We start from the raw sequence: 20,578 nt of genomic DNA, 5'->3' as shown, positions 1-20,578 counted from the left end.
GGCCAAGTTACTCAAATCCTCTACGTCTCTGTGTCTCTATCCATAAAGTAAAGATAATAATAAAATAGTATTAAACTTTAGAGTTTTTATAAAGTTTTAACAAGATAATGCTTACAAATTACTTAGCGTGGTCTCTGGCGCACAGGAAGTGCTCAGTGCATGCTACCATTTACGACAAGGCTTCTGCTGTAAGACACTAGAAATACCAAGATCAGGCCCCTCCCTTTAAGAACCTTACAGTCTAGTGGGGATTTGGTCTAGTTCCTAATTTATATATCTGATATTTTGCTATGTCCCAAAATGTAGCTGCCCAATATTTTACTCATTTTCATTTCAATCTAGAAATGTGTCTTTTTAATTTTTATTTGTTTATTTGAAGTATACTTGATTCACAATATTATGTTAGTTTCATGTATACAGCAAAGTGATTCAGTTATATATTAATGTATGTATTATATATTTGAATATCCTATGTTATACAGGAAATGTGTACTTTTAAAAATCTAAGGCCCAACAAGTATTAAACCTGTAGGTTATAATAGAAGAGTTTAATGTAGTTACAGTCTTTTCTGACTATCATTTTTATTCATTTTGTTTGTTTTTGGTTTTGTTCTGGCCACACCTCTCTGCTTGTGGGATCTTAGTTCTCTACCAGCTATGATCTTGAGGCCCCGGCAGTGAAAGTGCAGAGTTCTAACCATTGGACAGTTAGGGAATTCCCTATTCATTTTTAATTCTGTGAATGTCCTTGTAGTTTTTATCAAAGCTTTTGTTAATTTATTTTCAGGTACCCTAAACATAACATAAGAGCTTTCTCTAAAAGTGTTGCCAACATCTCTATACATTTTCTTCTTCAGGAAAGTGTTTAATGCTAGGATTCTGTTTTTAAAAAGGGTTTATACATTTTGTAGCTTTAGTATTTTGTCATTATTTCAAATAGATGTTCCACACAATTTGGTTTTATTGAAGCATTCTTTTTTTCTTTTAGAGAAGATGTTTTGGAGAACTGAACTCTGGAGTATGACAGATATTATTATTAATAGTACTTGACCCTTGTTGAGCCAAATAGTCCTTAGTATCCAAGCCATTCCCTGATCCTATATTGGATTCCCTGGGCAGCATATATTAAAGGCTCTACAGCAACTAACTGCTGCCTGGATAGCATAAAAGGAACAAGTCAATCCACTCTGTAATGTGCCATCCTGTATCAGATATCGCAGTTCAGATGGAAAGTTGGTTCCATTCACAATTTAAAGTTTAAAATAAACTTATAAAGTTTAAAATAAAGTATAAAATAAATCATGCACACCCAGATGTAAGTTATTGTGATCATAACAGTTTTTACCTATATAACTGAATATGTGTATACTTTCTTCCCCATCGGCATAAGATGTCAAAAGAATATTAGTACATGGAATAAGAAGCAGCTGGAAAGCTGTAAATTCTAGAAAATAACCACTTCTGGTATCTTGCCTCCACGCAGGTCATTACTTAAACCCAGTGTGACGGATTTATTTTGTTTATGCTTGAAAAGAGTGGGGAAGAGAGTCGTTGAAGAGGGTACTGGGACTTTGAGGTAGCTAGTCTCCATCTCGAATATCTTTTATCCCCTCGTTTGTGCTTTTCTCGTCTGTTTTTGCATTTGCTACCATCAGAAGATAAAATGTACAGCCCTAAATGTACATTTGACGTGGCCCAATTGCTACATACCAGAAATTATATACCCCATAAAACACTTCCTAAAAGCTCTGACTTACTGGGGTATCTCCTAGCAGTTCTCCAACTTCATATGAAGCAGGACAGACCTCTTTGTCAGAGTGTGGTCTAGGTGAGCATGGGTCCCGCCAGCATTTGAAAACTGTAAATACTTTTTTAAAGCGCTGCAACAGAGGGTAAATACAATGAAGCATAGCAGAGGCCTTAAGGAGACAAGACAGTGCTGCGAAGTGCATTCATTATCAGGAAACTCAGAGGGAGTAAGTTACAGACAGACTTATTTAAAAGAAAATCCGAATCTGGAAAAATAGAGGCAATTTTAAAGAAAAGGGGAGAGTTAGTACTGTAAGTGATAGAGCCTCAGTATATTGTGGTTTCATGCTCAGAGAACAGTGAAAGTAAGAAAAGCCAGAAGAGTGAGTAATAAAATGGCACAAGATATTTTATAAAAAGGTCCACTTCCAAAATAAAATTTGTACAACAGGAAGACTACCAAATCATTCCAAGTATAACTTAGACTTCTTCGATAGAGTTGACCATGAACTCCTTCCTAGAAAGAGGATGAGTGGTACAGAGCCACGGTCCCCAGCCTTCTGGGCGCCAGGGACTGGTGTCCTGGAGACAGTTTTTCCATGGGCAGGGTGGGCGGATGCTTTCTGGATAATTCAAGTTCATTACATTTATTGTGCACTTTATTTCTATTTTTATTACATCAGCTCCACCTCAGATCATCAGGCATTAGATCCCAGAGCTAAAGAAATGAAATTCTCAGGTTTTTTCTGGAATGTTTTCTGACGCCAAATGACAGAGTTTTTTTGGTTTTGGGGGAGCGGTTTTCTCACATCAGCCAATTCTCCAGCACTCAATGGGTGTTCAACAGTTCAGTTCATTTCTGACAGTAACTATCCAGAGTGCACCCAGACCCCACAGATTAAGGGTTCAATCCTATAAGGCTGCCTCCCCTACAGACACCAGCTATAAATGGGCCCCCACACTACCCACATTTCTGCCCAGCTGACTACATATTTGGGGGTTCCCATGAGTTCTCATGTAGTCCATGAGCTGACTACATATTTGGGGGTTCCCTCCCCAGGCTCAGTAACTCAGAGAGCAATGACAGAGCTCAGGAAATTGCTTTACTTACTATTACAGGCTTGTTGGACTTCCCCCGTGGCTCAGATGGGAAAGAATCTGCCTGCAGTGTGGGAGGCCTGAGTTTGATCCCTGGGTTGGGAAGATCCCCTGGAGAAGGAAATGGCTACCCACTCTAGTATTCTAGCCTGGAGAATTCCATGAACAGAAGAGCCTGGCAGGCTGTAAGACCCCCAGAGTTGAAAACAGTCAGACATGACTGAGTGACTAATACTTTCACTTTTCACCACAGGTTTGTTATAAAAGCTGTAACTCAGGAGCAGTTAGTTACAAGGGAGCGTAGGACAAGGTATAGAAGTTAGGGGGACATAGAGCTCCCATGCCTTCTCCAGGGGCGCCACCCTCCAGTACTTCAATGTGTTGACCCACCTGGGAGCTCTCCAGACTCCACCACTTAAGGGTTTATGGAGGCTTCATTGATTGATGAAATCATGACCATTGGTGATTGAACTCAACCTCCAGTCCCTCTCCTCTCCCGGGAGGTTGGCGGGTGGGGCTGAAAGTTCTAATCCCCCAGTTACACCTTTTGGCTCCTCTGGCTACCAGTCTCCATCCTGAAGCTATCTATTGTTGTGATTGTTGTTTAGTTGTTCCGTTGTGTCTGATTCTTTGCAACCCCGTGGACTGTAGCCTGCCCAGCTCCTCTGTCCATGAGATTTCCCAGGCAAGAATACTGGAATGGGTTGCCATTTCCTTCTCCAGGGGATTTTCCTGACTCAGGGATCGAACCCGCATCTCCTGCATTACAGGTGGATTCTTTACTCCGGAGCCACCAGGGAAGCCCTGAACCTATGGGGGCTAGGGGAAATACCAAGTCACTTTGTTAGCACAAACTCAGGTAAGACTAATGAAGAACAAAAGACGCTCCTATCACTCAGGAAATTCCAATGGTTTTAAGAGCTGTGCCAAGAAACAAGACCAAAAAATCAAGTATATTTTTCATTGTATTATACAACAGCCCACGTCATGCTGTGCTGTAGCATCATGCAGCCCCTCCCATAAACCCTCTGGGTTCTTCAGGAGATTGGCTCCTCTTCTGAGACCAAATTAGACTTTGGGAACTATTGAAAAGCAATGCTCTTCATCTTTTCCAGCAGTTGTGGAGAAATGAATACAGTGCTTTTCCAAACTTACCAACAAGCCAAAATAAAGTTTTAGTGAGATTGAGGTCCTCTAGTGTTTGGAAATGGTTTGGCTCCATTGATTGTACCTTCTTTGCATCCTGTGATTAACACAGGAGTTCTGCTCTTGACTGAGTTCATCTGTGCCCACATAGAGATGGTCTCCACTTTCTCCTCCTCCATTCTGAAAAGTGCTCTCATCTCACTTTGAAGGGTGTTGGTTGTTCCTGTGATACTGACAGCTCAGAGAGAGTGCTTGCTGTGAAAGTGCTCTCCTTAGGTCGTTGCGGTTGTTTTTGTTCAGTCCCTAAGTCACGTCTTAACTTTTGCGAACCTGTGAACTGCAGCATGTCAGGCTTCCCTGTCTCTTGCTGTCTCCCGGAGATGGCCCAAGTTCATGTCCATTGAATTGGTATGCTATCTAGCCATCTCATCCTCTGTCATCCCTTTGTCCTCCTGCCTTCAATCTTTCCCTGCATCAGGGTGTTTCCCAATGAGTTGGGTCTTCACATCAGGTGGCTAAAGTATTGGAGTTTCAGTTTCAGCATCAGTCCTTCCAATGAGTATTCAGGGTTGATTTCCTTGATGATCCACTGGTTTGATCTCCTTGTTGTCCAAGGGTCTCTCAAGAGTCTTCTCCAGCACCAGCAATCTCCTTAGATATCTCCTTATGAATGTATTGGTGAGCTTCATTAGTCCTCTCTTTCAGGGCACGGCCAAGATGGCTCAAGTCATCAGTGCTTAGGATCCTTTTTAAAAAACAGATTAAAATAGCCACGTAGCAGGCAGAAAATGCCCTTCCCCAACAGATGTTAGTGAGTGAAAGTCACTCAGTTATGTCTGACTCTTTGCCACCCCATGGACTATAGCCCGCCAGGTTCCTCTGTCCATGGAATCCTCCAGGCAAGAATACTGGAGTGGGTATTCCCTTCTCCAGGAGATCTTCCCAAACCATGGATCAAACCTGGGGCTCCTGCGTTGCAGGCCATTTCTTTATCATCTGAGCCACCAGGAAAGCTCCCCCCAAAGATTTCCTCATCCTAATTGGCAAAGGGGAATTGAGGTTGCAATGGAATTAAGATTATACTGAATTATCTGGGTGGGTTCAGTGTCATCACAAATTCTTAAAAGTAGAGAGGACAGCAGAGAAGGTCAGAGTGGTGAGATACGAGAATTCAACCCTGCTATTATTGACTTTGAAGATGGAAGGAAGGCAGCATCATCCAAGGAATGCCAGGGGGCTTGAAGTTGAAACAGGAAATGACTTATCCTCTAAGAGCTTCTAGAAAGGACCATGGTTCTGAAAACACAATTCTTTAGCCCGATGAGACCTGTGTTGGATTCTAACTTACTAATTTTAAGATAATACATTTGTATTGTTTTGAGCCACTAAGTTTATGATGACTTTTTACAGCAGTAATAGAAACCTGGTATTGTATTTGAATGAACAGTTCTCAAATAAACCTGTTTGTCATTTCTGAATACAAAAGGTTCCAATCTAAGAAGCACAGGCTTGCACGGGGAGGGGCTCACATTGGTCTCCAAGTTCTCTTGTCCCTTTCCTGATAATGTGCCATTAAAACATAGACATTAATGACAAGTAATAAAGGAAATGTGTGACTTGCCTTTTAATAAAAGTTTATATTTTAGAATTTTAAGTGCCACCAGTCTGTTCTTATGTTAATTCCTAGAAACTCCTTCATTACTAAGAGAACAAAAGTTCTACCAGAGGTCTTCATTCATATGTGTTTTTCTGGGTAACAGATGTCAGATAAATTTAGAAGATGGTTTTACTATTTGCAGACACTCTTCCTAATCTTCATGTAATTTATCTGTCATAAAACCAAGGTTTTTTCTTTTTTTTCTTTTTTTACCATGTTTTAGAGTGGAGAAACCTCAGTGAAGATATGCTAATTAAACTTCGTGTCAGAAGTTACCCAGAATAGCTATTTACTCTCTTTAATGCTTGGTTTGGGGCCATGCATATTTCTAATAGTGTAGCATTAACTGCCCTGCATCTCAAATTAGCATCATAAAGAATTTATAGGGGAAATAACAACTGAAAACTTTGTTACCTGCTTCCTTGGATAAGCACCTGGAAGACAGGAATTGGTTCTTGTTGATTATCTTACCCCTGGTGCCAAGTATAATGCCTAACACGCAGTAGATATTCACTAAATATTCGCTGGGTGAGTGTTAAGTGCGCTTTTGTCTGACGAGACAGTGACAGGGAGTGCCGTCTTACTTTACGTTTCCTTGGTTTCTCTGTTTCCTTGGTTTCTCTGTACCGTAGGGCTGTTCTATGGATCACTGACCTTGCCGAAGGGTCACTAAGCAAACTATGCAAAAGTGAGAAGTGACGCTTCCAACTCAGTGCAGCCCAGCCCTGTTTCCTAAAATACACAAGTCAATTGCCAAATAGAAAATATTAAGGCCAGTTTTAAAGTAGGCAGAAATCAGAAAAAAATTAACTTTCGCCACATTGAAATATGAAAACATTGGAATGTTTTCTTTAAAATATCATCATGAAAGGCCATGCCCAACAATTTCTATTAAAAAAGTAAAACATACTTCCTGTTAGAATCATCTCATGATTCCCTGTCTTTTTCAACAGCTGCTTCATTTTCTTCAAAGAAGAATATTTGTAGTCATTTGGTTAGAACTTTGATGTGTTCACCAGGGAAGAGTTTATCTCAAAACTGTAGGACTAGATCTCATCTTGTACTTACATGAAAGTCACCAATACCCTTTGCTTATGGGCTTTGTCTCTTTTCTGCTGACCTGTGAAATTGTTCCTGAGAGCTGGACGATGATTATAATGGTAGTTAACTACTTACCAAAAGTTCCTAAGGAGGGTTTTATGATGCACCCTGAAACATGGGTTGATCTCAGGGCTTTGAAGTGTATAGGGACATTATTTTCAAATCATGCAAGTACCTGATTTTGAGGGGCCCTTGGTGCTTGGTGAGAGGCTGTCCAGAAGTTGATGTGGTATTGAGAGGCCTGGGCACAGGGAAGAAAGGGGCTCATGGGAGCCTAGAATGATATTCTGTCGAAGCTTCAGTCAGTGAACTTGGAGGGAAAAAAACAGCATTATCCAAATAGAGGAAACTCTTAAGTGTTGTTGTAAACTAATTTTTGCCCGTTTGGTTCAGGCAGTGACACACACACAGAGCATTTGGTATTAGTAATAAAGTACAAAGTATAATGTGAATATTTGGACACATTACTCTTTCTCACATCACTCAGGGTAAACATTTGGGACATCAGGTTAACAGTTTCACAAGTATGATGTTAGAAGTCAGTGTCATTTGGAAAGGTGTGGCTCCCTGCACCGCGGAGCTTCCGTTTGCCATCTAGGACTGTGTTTGTCTCCCTTTTAAGGCAACTTTGTTGAACTAATTAATCACTAGAGGTTCATTCCCTCCAGATGCTCAGCAGAAACAGTGCAATAATTTGATATTTCTGGGAGGAGTGCTTGGTTTTCATTCCATAAAACTACACATAATGAAGGGAAAGAAAGGGAAAGAGTAAAAAGACGGGAACATTAACATAAGGGCTTTTTGATGAGCCTGCGAGAGCTGGGCCATTTTTTCGATCCTGGCGCCAGGGGCCAACACTCGGGCTCTCAGGCGGCAGTGCGCTGATGAAGACTGGTGGAAGCAACCACAGAAGGTCTGGAAGCCTCAAAAATCTGGTGGTGGTTCTGGCATTATAGCCTCTGACCCTGGCCCAAAGTTAAAACTTCAGTGTCCAATCGACATACTTCTCCATTCTTATGATTTGTAACATGCTTTAAATGGACAGCATACCTCTGCAGGCTAATTCAAGCTAAATGTGAGCCTACCAATACTTTAAAATCCTAACAGGAGTCAAATAGCCTTCCTTCCCAATCTCGGAATTGTGTTATATGATATAATTTTAAAAGCTAGTTTTGAGAGACACCCTAGGATGTGTACATAGTATATTAATTTTTTTCATCACTATGATTATGAAAGTGAGTATTTCCCTGAAATGATTGAGTCATTAGTCCTGTTTCTAAACCACCCAGAACACTACTTTGCACCTGGAAATTGACTTTAGAAAAGTGAAATCATGTGTAATTATTGTGTGTGTGTGCTAAGTTGCTTCAGTCTTGTCTGACTCTGTGCAACCCTATGGACTGTAGCCCACCAGGCTCTTCTGCCCATAGCAGTCTCCAGGCAAGAATACTGGAATGGGTTGCCATGCCCTCGTCCAGGGATCTTCCCGACCCAGGGATCAAACCTGCGTCTCTTATGTTTCCTGCATTGGCGGGAGAGTTCTTTACCACTAGCACCACCTAAACAAATGTAAATCCTATAACCTGAAAAATTCAGGACATTTCTGAAATGACTTTCTTGATTTATTTACTTGTCATTCAGATGTCTCATTCTTTCTCCATGTTTGGCCCTTTAATAAAAGTCAGTGGTGCCCCCCAACTCCAAATTCATTCGTGAGATACATCCATCTCTAAGGTAAACAACTGTCTTCTATCACTTGTGGATTTATTTAAATCTCTTTTTCCTTCTGTATCTCTACAGTGCGTGAATTCTACACCTAATTCCCAAAAAGCAACCAGCACAGTTTTAAACCATGTTGCTAGCCAGTTCAAATTGTCTTTCAGATGATTTGATTAAAGACTACAAAAGAACTACTTTCAACAAAACCTTCTTCTAGTGGAACACAAACATTTGTGAAGTGGGCAGCAGTACTTAACCTGCATTCACAGCTTTAGAGGGGGATGTGTCTGGAAGAGGAATTAATTACAAAATAAATCCCACCCCTTCTTCAGCCATCAGGGAGGTTTAGATGTGCAGTGGTTTTTCTATAATCAAATACTAGTTACACATCCCTGTTTTCAATGTCTCATAAGAAAGGCAAGAGCTATCTGTTTAATTAAGATGTAAGAAGAAAGATGAGTCAATATGAAAATCATCATAGTGAGATAATCCAAAAAACAGGCTCATTCATAAAGTCATAAAGACTTACCCTTCAGTGAGATAGTTCTCGTTGTTAAAATTAAAATTAATCATATTGTAATATGCAGATGAAGAGGCTGGCTTTTGGGACATTTGAATAATAACTTGGTAGTTCTGGGATATTTGCACCCACTTTATTACTTACACACACTTAAAGTTTGGACGTTTCGGCTTTGGATGGCATACATATGAAAGCAGTTTTTCTCTAATCCAGGAAATAAACAATGTTTATTAAAAGTAAACTTTTATGCCTAGAACTTGAAATTCACAAATCCATGTAGCATACAAACAGTATCAGACATTTCTAGTAACACAAGCTATTCTGGGGAACAAAGGCAGAATGATGGAGTATAACCCAGTGAAGAAATTGCAGTATTAGAGACTGGTTTTGCTTCTCTGACACGTCTAAGGAGTAACTTACAGCTTTTCACCCTAAGAGATGTGCTGTTTAATGAAATAGCAGGGATAAGGTGATGTCCTAAGGGCAGGTTCGGTCACATTTTTCGCCATTGTACATAACTCCGCAGACTACAGACGAATTGCTCACTGGCTTACCAGGATGTGAACTTGAAGTATCTGATCTCGATAATTTTAGATACTTTGATTTCATTATAGAAATTCCTAGACTACTTGTGGGATAAAACAAATGCTAAGACCATATTGAGTTTCATCAAGCTGAATTAGCAGAAAATAAAGATAAAATGCCTTTCTATTTAAGCACACGATGATGTTTTAATTGTTACAGCATTTGGCATGCCTAATGTATACAATTCTTGACATACATATAATAACAAAAGAAAGTTGTTTGGGATTTTTCTTTTATTTCCTAGTGTCCCCTTTCCTCTCTAGGATTTTTCCCACCCCCACCCCAGCTCTGGCTTTTAGCTCTCCTCTCATTTCTCCATCTTTCTATAAAGAAAAAACTCAAGGCAGCGAAAGGATCTATGTAAAAATAGCTCATTTCTAGGCCAAGGCTGCTTATTACCTAGCTATGACGAACAGACCACCATGGTTGTGACAACTGATGTCGATGCCTCCAGGGTAAAACAAAGGTTTACATATTACACAAGCAATTTAACTGTTTTCTAAATAGATTGCCAAGACAGTGGGAGTTGGCAGCCCGCACTGTGTTTTAGGTTTGGGAGACTTGGATTAGAAGTGACTGCTGATTATGAACCTTTTTATTTGTCTTCTGTGAACTACAAGCAACCTAGTAACCCAGCAAAGAATTCTTCACAGCACTTAAACTTGTCTTCCTAGCTTCCCCAGATTACATACACAAATCACTCGACAAAAGTGGTGTGAGGGTCTTGTGCGTAGATAACCACGCAAGACAACTGTCTTGTTTCTAGCCCTTAAAGAGTTCTGCAAAGTGAAATATTTTATCATCTTTTTGTGTGTGCAGTAGGCAAGGAAGGAAAGAAAAGAGTTTGGACAAAGATTATCCAGGAAGAAGAAAGGGACTCTTTTGGGGGTTCCAGTTTAAACACAATAAAGAACATAATTAACTTCACAATTCTTTGTGTTTTTCATTTGACTGCAGGGAGGAGATGAAAGAGGACTGCTAAGCCTTGCATTCCATCCCAATTACAAGAAAAATGGAAAGCTATACGTGTCTTATACCACCAACCAAGAACGGTGGGCTATGGGGCCTCATGATCATATTCTTAGAGTTGTGGAATACACAGTATCCAGGTATCATTAAAAGATGGTTGATATTATTTTTCTCACTGTGTCTTTGTAGTTTTTTGTTTAGAAGTTACAAATAATTTACCATCAGGTGGCAATAGTTAAACCTCAGTCTCCATCTGGCTGAACATCCCGATTGTGTCTTTAAGGAAAATTGCGGAAAATGGTAGTTTTGGCATTTTCTACAATTCTCTTTCCTCTTAAATGCCACTTGGGAAACCTAGAAACTAACGTAATTTTTCTGTAATTTTTATTAGCTTCACCTTCAGTATGTTTGCTTATTTACATGCCACGTGTGTGCTTCCCTATTTGTATCCTATTTACTTTCTGTGGGTTCACCTGACAAATTTCACAGTCATGATTTGTTTCATCCCCACCACTAGGAAAAACCCCCATCAAGTTGATCTACGAACAGCCAGAGTATTTCTTGAAGTCGCCGAACTCCACAGAAAGCACCTAGGGGGACAGCTGCTCTTCGGTCCTGACGGCTTTCTGTACATCATCCTCGGTGACGGGATGATCACACTGGATGATATGGAAGAAATGGATGGATTAAGGTAAAAAACAAAACGGAGAAACAGGTGCCCCTTGATGCTAAAGTGCTTTAAGTGAATTAAAAACTGAATTAGATCACTTTGGTTAAATTCTTTAACTGTTATTATCAGTATCTGCATTTGTAACATGAAGAGGAATTCAATAAATCTGCTGATGCAGTATTTCTGGAAGTCGCTCTTCTCAGATGTCCTCACACCAGTTCCTCCCATGGGGGTTGTGCAGCAGCCACCTTCCACACTGCCTAATGGACTGATGTCATTCAGTGGAACTTCTCAGGGGATGTTAAACACGTGGATTGGAAAAAAACATTTCAGAGGATGTACCCCACCGATGCCACAGCCTTCCGTCACCGTCGAGCTGTGTGTGTCTCAGTGCTGGTCCGAAACAAAACAGTCTCTGGTTTCATTTCCCACAACGTGGAATTTGGAATGTTAATAGTTTTTTGTCAAATGAGGGGAGGTGGTTTTTATTTATTTATTTTTTTTAGCCATAGAGCAACCTCCCTGCCTTTAGTGTAGGTGAAATATGTAACAAGAACAGAAAGCCCTTACGCGGTCCTCTGATCCCTCAGCGACTTCACAGGTTCCGTGCTCCGGCTGGACGTGGATACTGACATGTGCCACGCGCCGTACTCCATACCTAGGAGCAACCCGCACTTCAACAGCACCAACCAGCCCCCAGAAGTGTTTGCCCATGGCCTCCATGATCCAGGCAGGTGAGAATACAAGCCTCTTCTCTCTCCTGCCTTACCGCAGAGCAGGGATTCACAAAGTGGGGAAAAGGGAGTTTCCAGGCAGGGAACAGAGTCTCAGCCAACACTATGCTGCTAAAATCACACTGGTTCGTTGTCACCCAGGATTTTGTTCTCTTTCTTCTATTCATGTGTGAAGCACATTGAGAAGACAGATTAGATAAGACAAAGGACAAATTCACAGAGAAAAATCACCTTAACATTTTGGAGGGTTCTTATTAGATAAACACTGGTGGGCTAGGATCATGATTAAGACTTCAAACTGAACACTTCAGACAAATAATAAACCTTTGTCTCTGCTGTTGTTCAGTCGCTAAGTTGTATCTGACTCTTTGCAACCCCATAGACGGTAGCATGCCAGACTCCCCTGTCCTTCAGTATCTCCCAGAGTTTGCTCACATTCAAGTCAGTGATGCTATCTGACCATCTCACCCTCTGCTGTCCTTGTGTGCATGCTGAGTTGTTCAGTCGTGTTCAACTCTTTGCAACCCCATGGACTGCAGCCCGCCAGGCTCCTCTGTCCATGGGATTCTCCCTGCAAGAGTACTGGAGTGGGTTGCCATGCCCTCCTCCAGGGGATCTTCGCAACCCAGGGATTGAACCCAGGTCTTACACACTTCTAAATGTTAATTTCCTCATACAGTAAATAAGGATGGTAATATCCACCTTGTAAGAATGCTGTACTGATTAAATATAAATCTTGTAAGTGAAGCACTAGAGTGTCTGACACACCTGATAGATTTTAAAGAAATTATGCTTCTTATTATCGTAGCTTCACTTAATATAAGATGACTTGGTGGCATTTGGAAGGAGTTGAGCTAAATGTTAACTTTTTTACTTGAAAAAAACTATAAATGTTAAAGGAATTCAGATTGATTGTTTGCTACACACACACACACACACACACACACACACAGAGGTCACTCAGTTGTGTCCGACTCTTTGCAACCCCATGGATTGTAGCCCACCAGGCTCCTCCGTCCATGGGATTTTCCAGGCATGAAAACTACAGTGAATCATAAAGAAATGACCACTAACTAGAGGGACTTCCCTGTCACTCCAGTGGTTAGGACTCCATACTTCCACTGCGGGGGATGCGGGTTCAATCCCTGCTTGGGGAACTAGGGTCCCATATGCCACTCGGTGCCAGCCAAAAAAAAATAAGTATGTAGAATGAGAAATTTGGGATACACTTGAAAAATGCAAGGAAGTGTGATACTGTATAGCATTTCTTTGATGAAGGCTTCATTCAGTCTGTGGTCTGTGACTCATACTAAGGGATATCTGGCCACATTTATTCATTTACTCATTAAGTTATTATTGCTATTTAATGTTTATTGAGTGTTCATTATGTGCAAGGTGAGTATTTCTCGAACTTTTTCTTTTTATAATCCCTCCTGCCCTTCATCTCCCCTCCATCAAAGTGCAAGTCTACAGTTCATTTCCTTTTTGGCATCTCAGCAGATCTTAAAATCTGGGCGACAGGGAATACTTAAGGTGGGTTCAGGATGTGGAGGAAACTGTCACATTCCATTCCTGGAGCTCAGAATGCACAGATACCACCACAAAGCAGCACTTTGAAGTCAGAGCAGCCTGAGTCACCACAATCCCACCGGACCCTTCACGCACCCCTCCCAGGGAGTCCCGACCCTCAGTGTGAAAACACAGGGCGGAGTGCCTTACAGACCTTACATGTGGCAGAGTGCCTGTGCTGTGGAGTCTTACATCCTCCGGCGGTAGAGGGCCGAACAATCTGCCTCCCTCCAAAAGTATTTCAAGCAGAGGAGGATTTAATAAAGCAGAAAGGAAACTAAAATCCAAAATTATTGCCTACAGAGCAAAGCTGACTCTTATTAAGCACCTTGGTGCAGAGCAGCAGGCCAAGAATCTTGTGCTTATCCTCTTACTGATAACGGTCAGCCAGTGCTTTCAGGTAGCTGGCATCAGGTGCCTCCTCTCCTCTTTTTAAAAGACATTTTAATTTTTAGGTTAGTTTGAAGTTCACAGCAAAATTCAACAGAAAGCACAGAGATTTTCCTATATAACCCCTGCACAAGCATTGCCTCCCCCACTATCAACATGCCCCACCCAAATGCTCATTTTTTACAATTGAGAAACCTACACTGGCACATCATTACCACCCAAGGACCCTGGTTTACATTAGGGTAAAATTTCAGAATTAAATCAAAGAAAGTAGGGAAAACCACTAGACCGTTCAGGTATGACCTAAATCAAATCCCTTATGACTACACAGTGGAAGTGAGAAATAAATTTAAGGGACTAGATCTGATAGACAGAGTGCCTGATGAACTATGGATGGAGGTTCGTGACATTGTACAGGAGACAGGGATCAAGACCATCCCCATGGAAAAGAAATGCAAAAAAACAAAATGGCTGTCTGGGAGGCCTTACAAATAGCTGTGAAAAGAAGAGAAGTGAAAAGCAAAGGAGAAAAGGAAAGATATAAGCATCTGAATGCAGAGTTCCAAAGAATAGCAAGGAGAGATAAAGCCTTCCTCAGCGATCAATGCAAAGAAATAGAGGAAAACAACAGAATGGGAAAGACTAGAGATCTCTTCAAGAAAATTAGAGATACCAAGGGAACATTTCATGCAAAGATGGGCTCAATAAAGGACAGAAATGGTATGGACCTAACAGAAGCAGAAAATACTAAGAAGAGATGGCAGAATACACAGAAGAACTGTACGAAAAAGATCGTCATGACCCAGATGTGTGACCCAGATCACACCCACAATGGTGTGATCACTGACCTAGAGCCAGACATCCTGGAATGTGAAGTCAAGTGGGCCTTAGAAAACATCACTATGAACAAAGCTAGTGGAGGTGATGGAATTCCAGTTGAGCTATTTCAAATCCTGAAAGATGATGCTGTGAAAGCGCTGCACTCAATATGCCAGCAAATTTGGAAAACTCAGCAATGGCCACAGGACTGGAAAACATCAGTTTTCATTCCAATCCCAAAGAAAGGCAATGCCAAAGAATGCTCAAACTACCACACAATTGCACTCATCTCACACGCTAGTAAAGTAATGCTCAAAATTCTCCAAGCCAGGCTTCAGCAATACGTGAACTGTGAACTTCCAGATGTTCAAGCTGGTTTTAGAAAAGGCAGAGGACCCAGAGATCAAATTGCCAACATCCCCTGGATCATGGAAAAAGCAAGAGAGTTTCAGAAAAACATCTATTTCTGCTTTATTGACTATGCCAAAGCCTTTGACTGTGTGGATCACAATAAACTGTGGAAAATTCTGAAAGACATAGGAATACCAGATCACCCGACCTGACTCTTGAGAAACCTATATGCAGATCAGGAAGCCACAGTTAGAACTGGACATGGAACAACAGACTGGTTCCAAATAGGAAAAGGAGTACGTCAAGGCTGTATATTGTCACCCTGCTTATTTAACTTATATGCAGAGTACATCATGAGAAACGCTGGACTGGAAGAAACACAAGCTGGAATCAAGATTGCTGGGAGAAATATCAATAACCTCAGATATGCAGATGATACCACCCTTATGGCAGAAAGTGAAGAGGAACTAAAAAGCCTCTTGATGAAAGTGAAAGTGGAGAGTGAAAAAGTTGGCTTAAAGCTCAACATTCAGAAAACAAAGACCATGGCATCTGGTCCCATCACTTCATGGCAAATAGATGGGGAACAGTGAAAACAGTGTCAGACTTTATTTTGGGGGGCTCCAAAACCACTGCAAATGGTGATTGCAGCCATGAAATTAAAAGACGCTTACTCCTTGGAAGGAAAGTTGTGACCAACCTGGATAGCATATTTAAGAGACATTACTTTGCCAACAAAGGTCCGTCTAATCAAGGCAGTGGTTTTTCCTGTGGTCATGTATGGATGTGAGAGTTGGATGGTGAGTGCTGAGTGCCGAAGAATTGATGCTTTTGAAGTGTGGTGTTGGAGAAGACTCTTGAAAGTCCCTTGGACTGCAAGGACATCCAACCAGTCCATTCTGAAGGAGATCAGCCCTGGGTATTCTTTGGAAGGAATGATGCTAAAGGTGAAACTCCAATACTTTGGCCACCTGATGCAAAGAGTTGACTCATTGGAAAAGACCCTGATGCCCAGACGCCAGGCCTGGCATGCTGCAGTTCATGGGGTCGCAAAGAGTCAGACACGACTGAGCAACTTAACTGAACTGAAAGAATCTGTCTGCAGTGCAGGATACCCAGATTCAATCCCTGGGTCAGGAAGATCCCCTGGAGATGGGAATGGCAACCCACTCCAGTATTCTTGCCTCAAGAATTCCATGGACAGAGGAGCCTGGTGGGCTAGAGTCCATGGGGTTGCAAAGAGTCAGACACGAGTAAGTTAGTAACACTTTCACGTCACTTAGTGTTGTGTGCGTCCTATGGGTTGGATACATGTTTAATGATATGAGTATAGTATTATATGGGCTTCTTAGGTGGCTCAGTGGTAAAGATCCACCGACAATGCAGGAAAGGTGGGTTCAGTCCCTGGGTCGGAAAGATCCCCTGGAAATGGCAACCCACTCCAGTATTCTTGCCTGGAGAATTCCGTGAACACAGGAGCCTGCCAGGCTACAGTCCATGGAATCACAAAGAATTGGACACGACTTAGCAACTAAACAGCAGCAATAGTATCATATAGAGAAGTTTCACTGTCTGGGCTCTTTTTATATAAGAAACAGGTTGGAGAAGACTCTTGAGAGTCCCTTGGACTGCAAGGAGATCCAACCAGTCCATCCTAAAGGTAATCAGTCCTGAATATTTATTGAAAGAACTGATGTTGAAGCTGAAACGCCAATACTTTGGCCACCTGATGTGAAGAGCTGACTCATTTGAAAAGACCCTGATGCCGGGAAAGATTGAAGGCAAGAGGAGAAGGGGACGACAGAGGATGAGATGGTTGAATGGCATCACCGACATGATGGACCTGAGTTTGAGTAGGCTCCTGGAGCTGGTGATGGACAGGGAGGCCTGGCATGCTGCAGTCCATGGGGTTGCAAAGAGCGGGACACGACTGAGAGACTGAACTGAAAAAAGGTTAAAAGGGCCAGATGGACCTTAGTGAATCTGGTGCTCAGCCAGAGCAAGATCTCATGGCCTCCAGAGACTCCACCTTTGGGAGACCTCACCTTTTCTTCCAGATTTCCTCTTTCCTGTTAGAAGCAGGTCAAACTATTTTCTTGGTCAGAGTTTCTCCATCTTCAAGAAAAACCAATACAGGAAAAATTTGTCACCCTATATGGACTTAGTTCCACCTTAAGTCACAGCAGGTCTGCGTCATGATCCCTGCCAAACATTGTATTCTGGGAATCACTGAATTAATGAGGACAAGAAAGGGACTATGGCTACAGAACAGCTACCCACCTTTGGCAGATCAGCTTCAGTTCAATTCAGTCATTCAGTCCTGTCCGACTCTTTGTGACCCCACGAAGCACAGCACGCCAGGCCTCCCTGTCCATCACCAACTCCCGGAGTCCACCCAAACCCATGCCCATTGAGTCGGTGATGCCATCCAACCATCTCATCCTTTGTTGTTCCCTTCTACTCCCGCCTTCAATCTTTCCCAGCATCAGGGTCTTTTCCAATAAGTCAGCTCTTTGCATCAGGTGGCCAAAATATTGGAGTTTCAACTTCAACATCAGTCCTTCCAGTGAACACCCAGAGCTGATCTCCTTTAGGATGGACTGGTTGGATCTCCTTGCAGTCCAAGGGACTCTCAAGAGTCTTCTCCAACACCACAGTTCAAAAGCATCAATTTTTCAGCACTCAGCTTTCTTCACAGTCCAACTCTCACATCCATACATGACCACTGGAAAAACCATAGCCTTGACTAGATGGACCTTTGTTGGCAAAGTAATGTCTCTACTTTGTAATATGCTGTCTAGGTTGGTCATAACTTTCCTTCCAAGGAGTAAGCATCTTTTAATTTCATGGCTGCAATCACCATCTGCAGTGATTTTGGAGCCCCCAAAAATAAAGTCAGCCACTGTTTTCACTGTCAGGCTTATAGTTTCTCTAATGTGAATCAGATCATCTGGCCCCACCAGGCTTTATTTCATTGTTTATTTAAATAATTGCTGTGTATGAATCTTATGTCACTCATGTCCCAGACCTACTCTTGGATTTTTAAAAAAAAATTGTAATTTATTTTAAAATTCCCAATGATTTTGTTTCTGTCACAAATGTTTTTTGTTGGCCTAAAGCAGTGGTTCCCAGTGGGATGATTTTGCCATCAGTGGGCATTTGGCAGTGTCTAGAAGCATTTTTTGTTTCCACAAATTAGAAGGAGTAGATCATGCTACTGACACATAGTGGGTGGAGGCCAAAGATGCTGCTAAATATCCTACAATGCTCAGAACAGCCCCCTTTTCCTCTTAGAAAGAGACATATCTGGCACCAAATGTCAGTAATGCCAAGCTTAAGAAATCTGAAAACAGTGCAGGACTGTTTTCCAAAGTTTTGAAAATTTCAAAAATATTATTCAATTTCATTCTTCCCTCAACCCACACTCCCCATACCTGGTCACTCATTGGTTGAAACATTCAACAAATATTGAGCCCTCCTTATATTCCTGGATTTGAACTAAGGGACAGAAATAACAGTGATAATGAGGTTGAACATAATTCCTTTCCTCATACAGTTTACAGTCAGTGGCTTAAATCACAGAAATATTCTGGCCACAGATTGGGGGTGAACATGAAGTCAGAGTCCACGTGAAGGACTTTAGTGGTTGTGGAGGCTAACTTTATTTTATTCCTTAAACTGGAGTGCATGCTCCCCTTGGTTAGGGCAGCCCACACTTCAGAATTCTGTCTAAGAAACACAAGGGATTTCTCTTGTGGTCCAGTGGTTAAGAGGGCCTTTCAATGCAATGGGTGCAAGTTCAGTCCCTGGTCAGGGAGCTAAGGTTCCCAAATGCCTCATAGCTTAAAAACAAGAAAATAAAATAGAAGCAGTATTATAACAAATTCAATAAAGACATTTAAAAAATGGTCCACATTTAAAAAAAAATCTTTAAAAAAAGAAACACAAAATTAATACTAAAACTAATACACACCTTCCTTGTATTACAGTGGGGTTAAGTCCCAGTGAAACCATTGTAAGTTGAAAATACCATAAGTGGAAAAGGCACTTAATGATCCTCACCTTCCAAACATCATAGCCTAGCCTAGTCCACTTTAAACATGCTCACAATACTTACATTAGTGTACAATTAGGCAAAATCTATTAACACAGAGCCTATTTAATTGAATGTGTGTCTGTGTTAGTCGCTCAGTAGTATCTGACTCTTTGCGACCCTATGGACTGTAGCCTGCCAGGCTCCTCTGTCCATGGGATTTCTCAGGCAAGAGTACTGGAATAGGTAGCCATTCCCTTCGCCAGGGGATCTTCCCAACCCAGGGATCGAACCTGGATCTCCTTCATTGGAGGCCAGTCCTTTACCATCTGAGCCACCAGGGAGGCCATTTAATTGAATGTCTCATGTTTTCATGAGATATTTATCAAATATCAAATATTTCAATATTTATCAAATGTTATACCGAAAGTGGAAAGCAGAATGATTGTAGGGATACAGAATGGTTGTCTATGCATCGTTGATTCCTCTAGTGATGCATGGGTTGCTGGGAACTGTAGTTGCCTCTGCCCAGTATCACAAGAGAGTATTGTACCACATGTCATTAGTCTGAGAGAAGATCAAAACTCAAAGTGCAGTTTCTATTGACCATGAAATACTTCTACAGCATCATAATGCTGGGTCATCACAACTCAGGGACCACATATCCTGTAGCGTGTATTGCAGGAGTGAGTTGATGGTACCCCTGTCCTTACTCTTGTATGTTACCCAGGTATCATATCCTTGCTTTCCCTTAACAACAGACTTAACACATGTTTCAAGTCAGCATGCACGTTCATAATGGAGGAGGGTACCGAAAGAAATTAAGAAATACACTCCAGAGCTCATTAAACGTCCACAGAGTAAACAAACAGGGTGTTTCCTTCGGCGGTTTCTGGAGATTCCAAATTAAATCCTCCCTAGGATCCTTACCAGCCCACAGAGGGTTCCTGTGTCAGGAATCTCTGAGTTTGGAACATACCCTGGTAGGAATTCATGAGTGTCCCCACTTTTGTCACAGATGCGCTGTGGATCGACACCCCACTGATATAAACATCAATTTAACAATACTTTGTTCAGACTCCAATGGAAAGAACAGCTCATCGGCCAGAATCCTACAGATCATAAAGGGGAAAGACTATGGTAAGTAGAGCATAATTTGTTGATTTGGGCTTTCATTCGGGCTTTGTTTTATTTTAGTGTATTAATTGAAGAGAAAAGGATTTCTGCAAAATGAGCATTTAGGAAAGCATCAGAACCCTGGCCTCACAGTGGTAGCAGAATCAGTTGCTGGCTTCTTAAAGGTCCAATGATTCTTACAAGCCCTAGGGGCTCCATTTGGGTAATTACCCTCCCCGTGGATTGAATGCTGCTCTGTAGGTCCAAAAAATTTAATGGGCCTTCGAAAGTTAGCAGTTTATATTTTGCTCATCTGAGAATCAAGATGAATACCTTCTATTTATTTAATATA

General features: G+C 41.5%; 1 protein-coding gene across 1 annotated transcript in view; it reads left to right on the top strand.

Annotated features, from left to right (window-relative positions):
* Nucleotides 1–20,578, top strand: part of HHIP (hedgehog interacting protein) — a 109,580-nt gene that overhangs the window by 56,445 nt on the left and 32,557 nt on the right. Inside the window, exons 5-8 of the mRNA NM_001099114.2 lie at nt 10,533–10,684; nt 11,062–11,235; nt 11,805–11,948; nt 20,129–20,250. Coding sequence (NP_001092584.1) covers nt 10,533–10,684; nt 11,062–11,235; nt 11,805–11,948; nt 20,129–20,250 — 592 coding nt within the window. The remainder of the gene's footprint in view (nt 1–10,532; nt 10,685–11,061; nt 11,236–11,804; nt 11,949–20,128; nt 20,251–20,578) is intronic.

Source organism: Bos taurus, chromosome 17 (assembly GCF_002263795.3).
Source record: "Bos taurus isolate L1 Dominette 01449 registration number 42190680 breed Hereford chromosome 17, ARS-UCD2.0, whole genome shotgun sequence".
Lineage (NCBI taxonomy): Eukaryota > Metazoa > Chordata > Mammalia > Artiodactyla > Bovidae > Bos > Bos taurus.
Note: the sequence above shows the minus strand (reverse complement) of the source record. Positions and strands in the feature narration are given on the sequence as shown.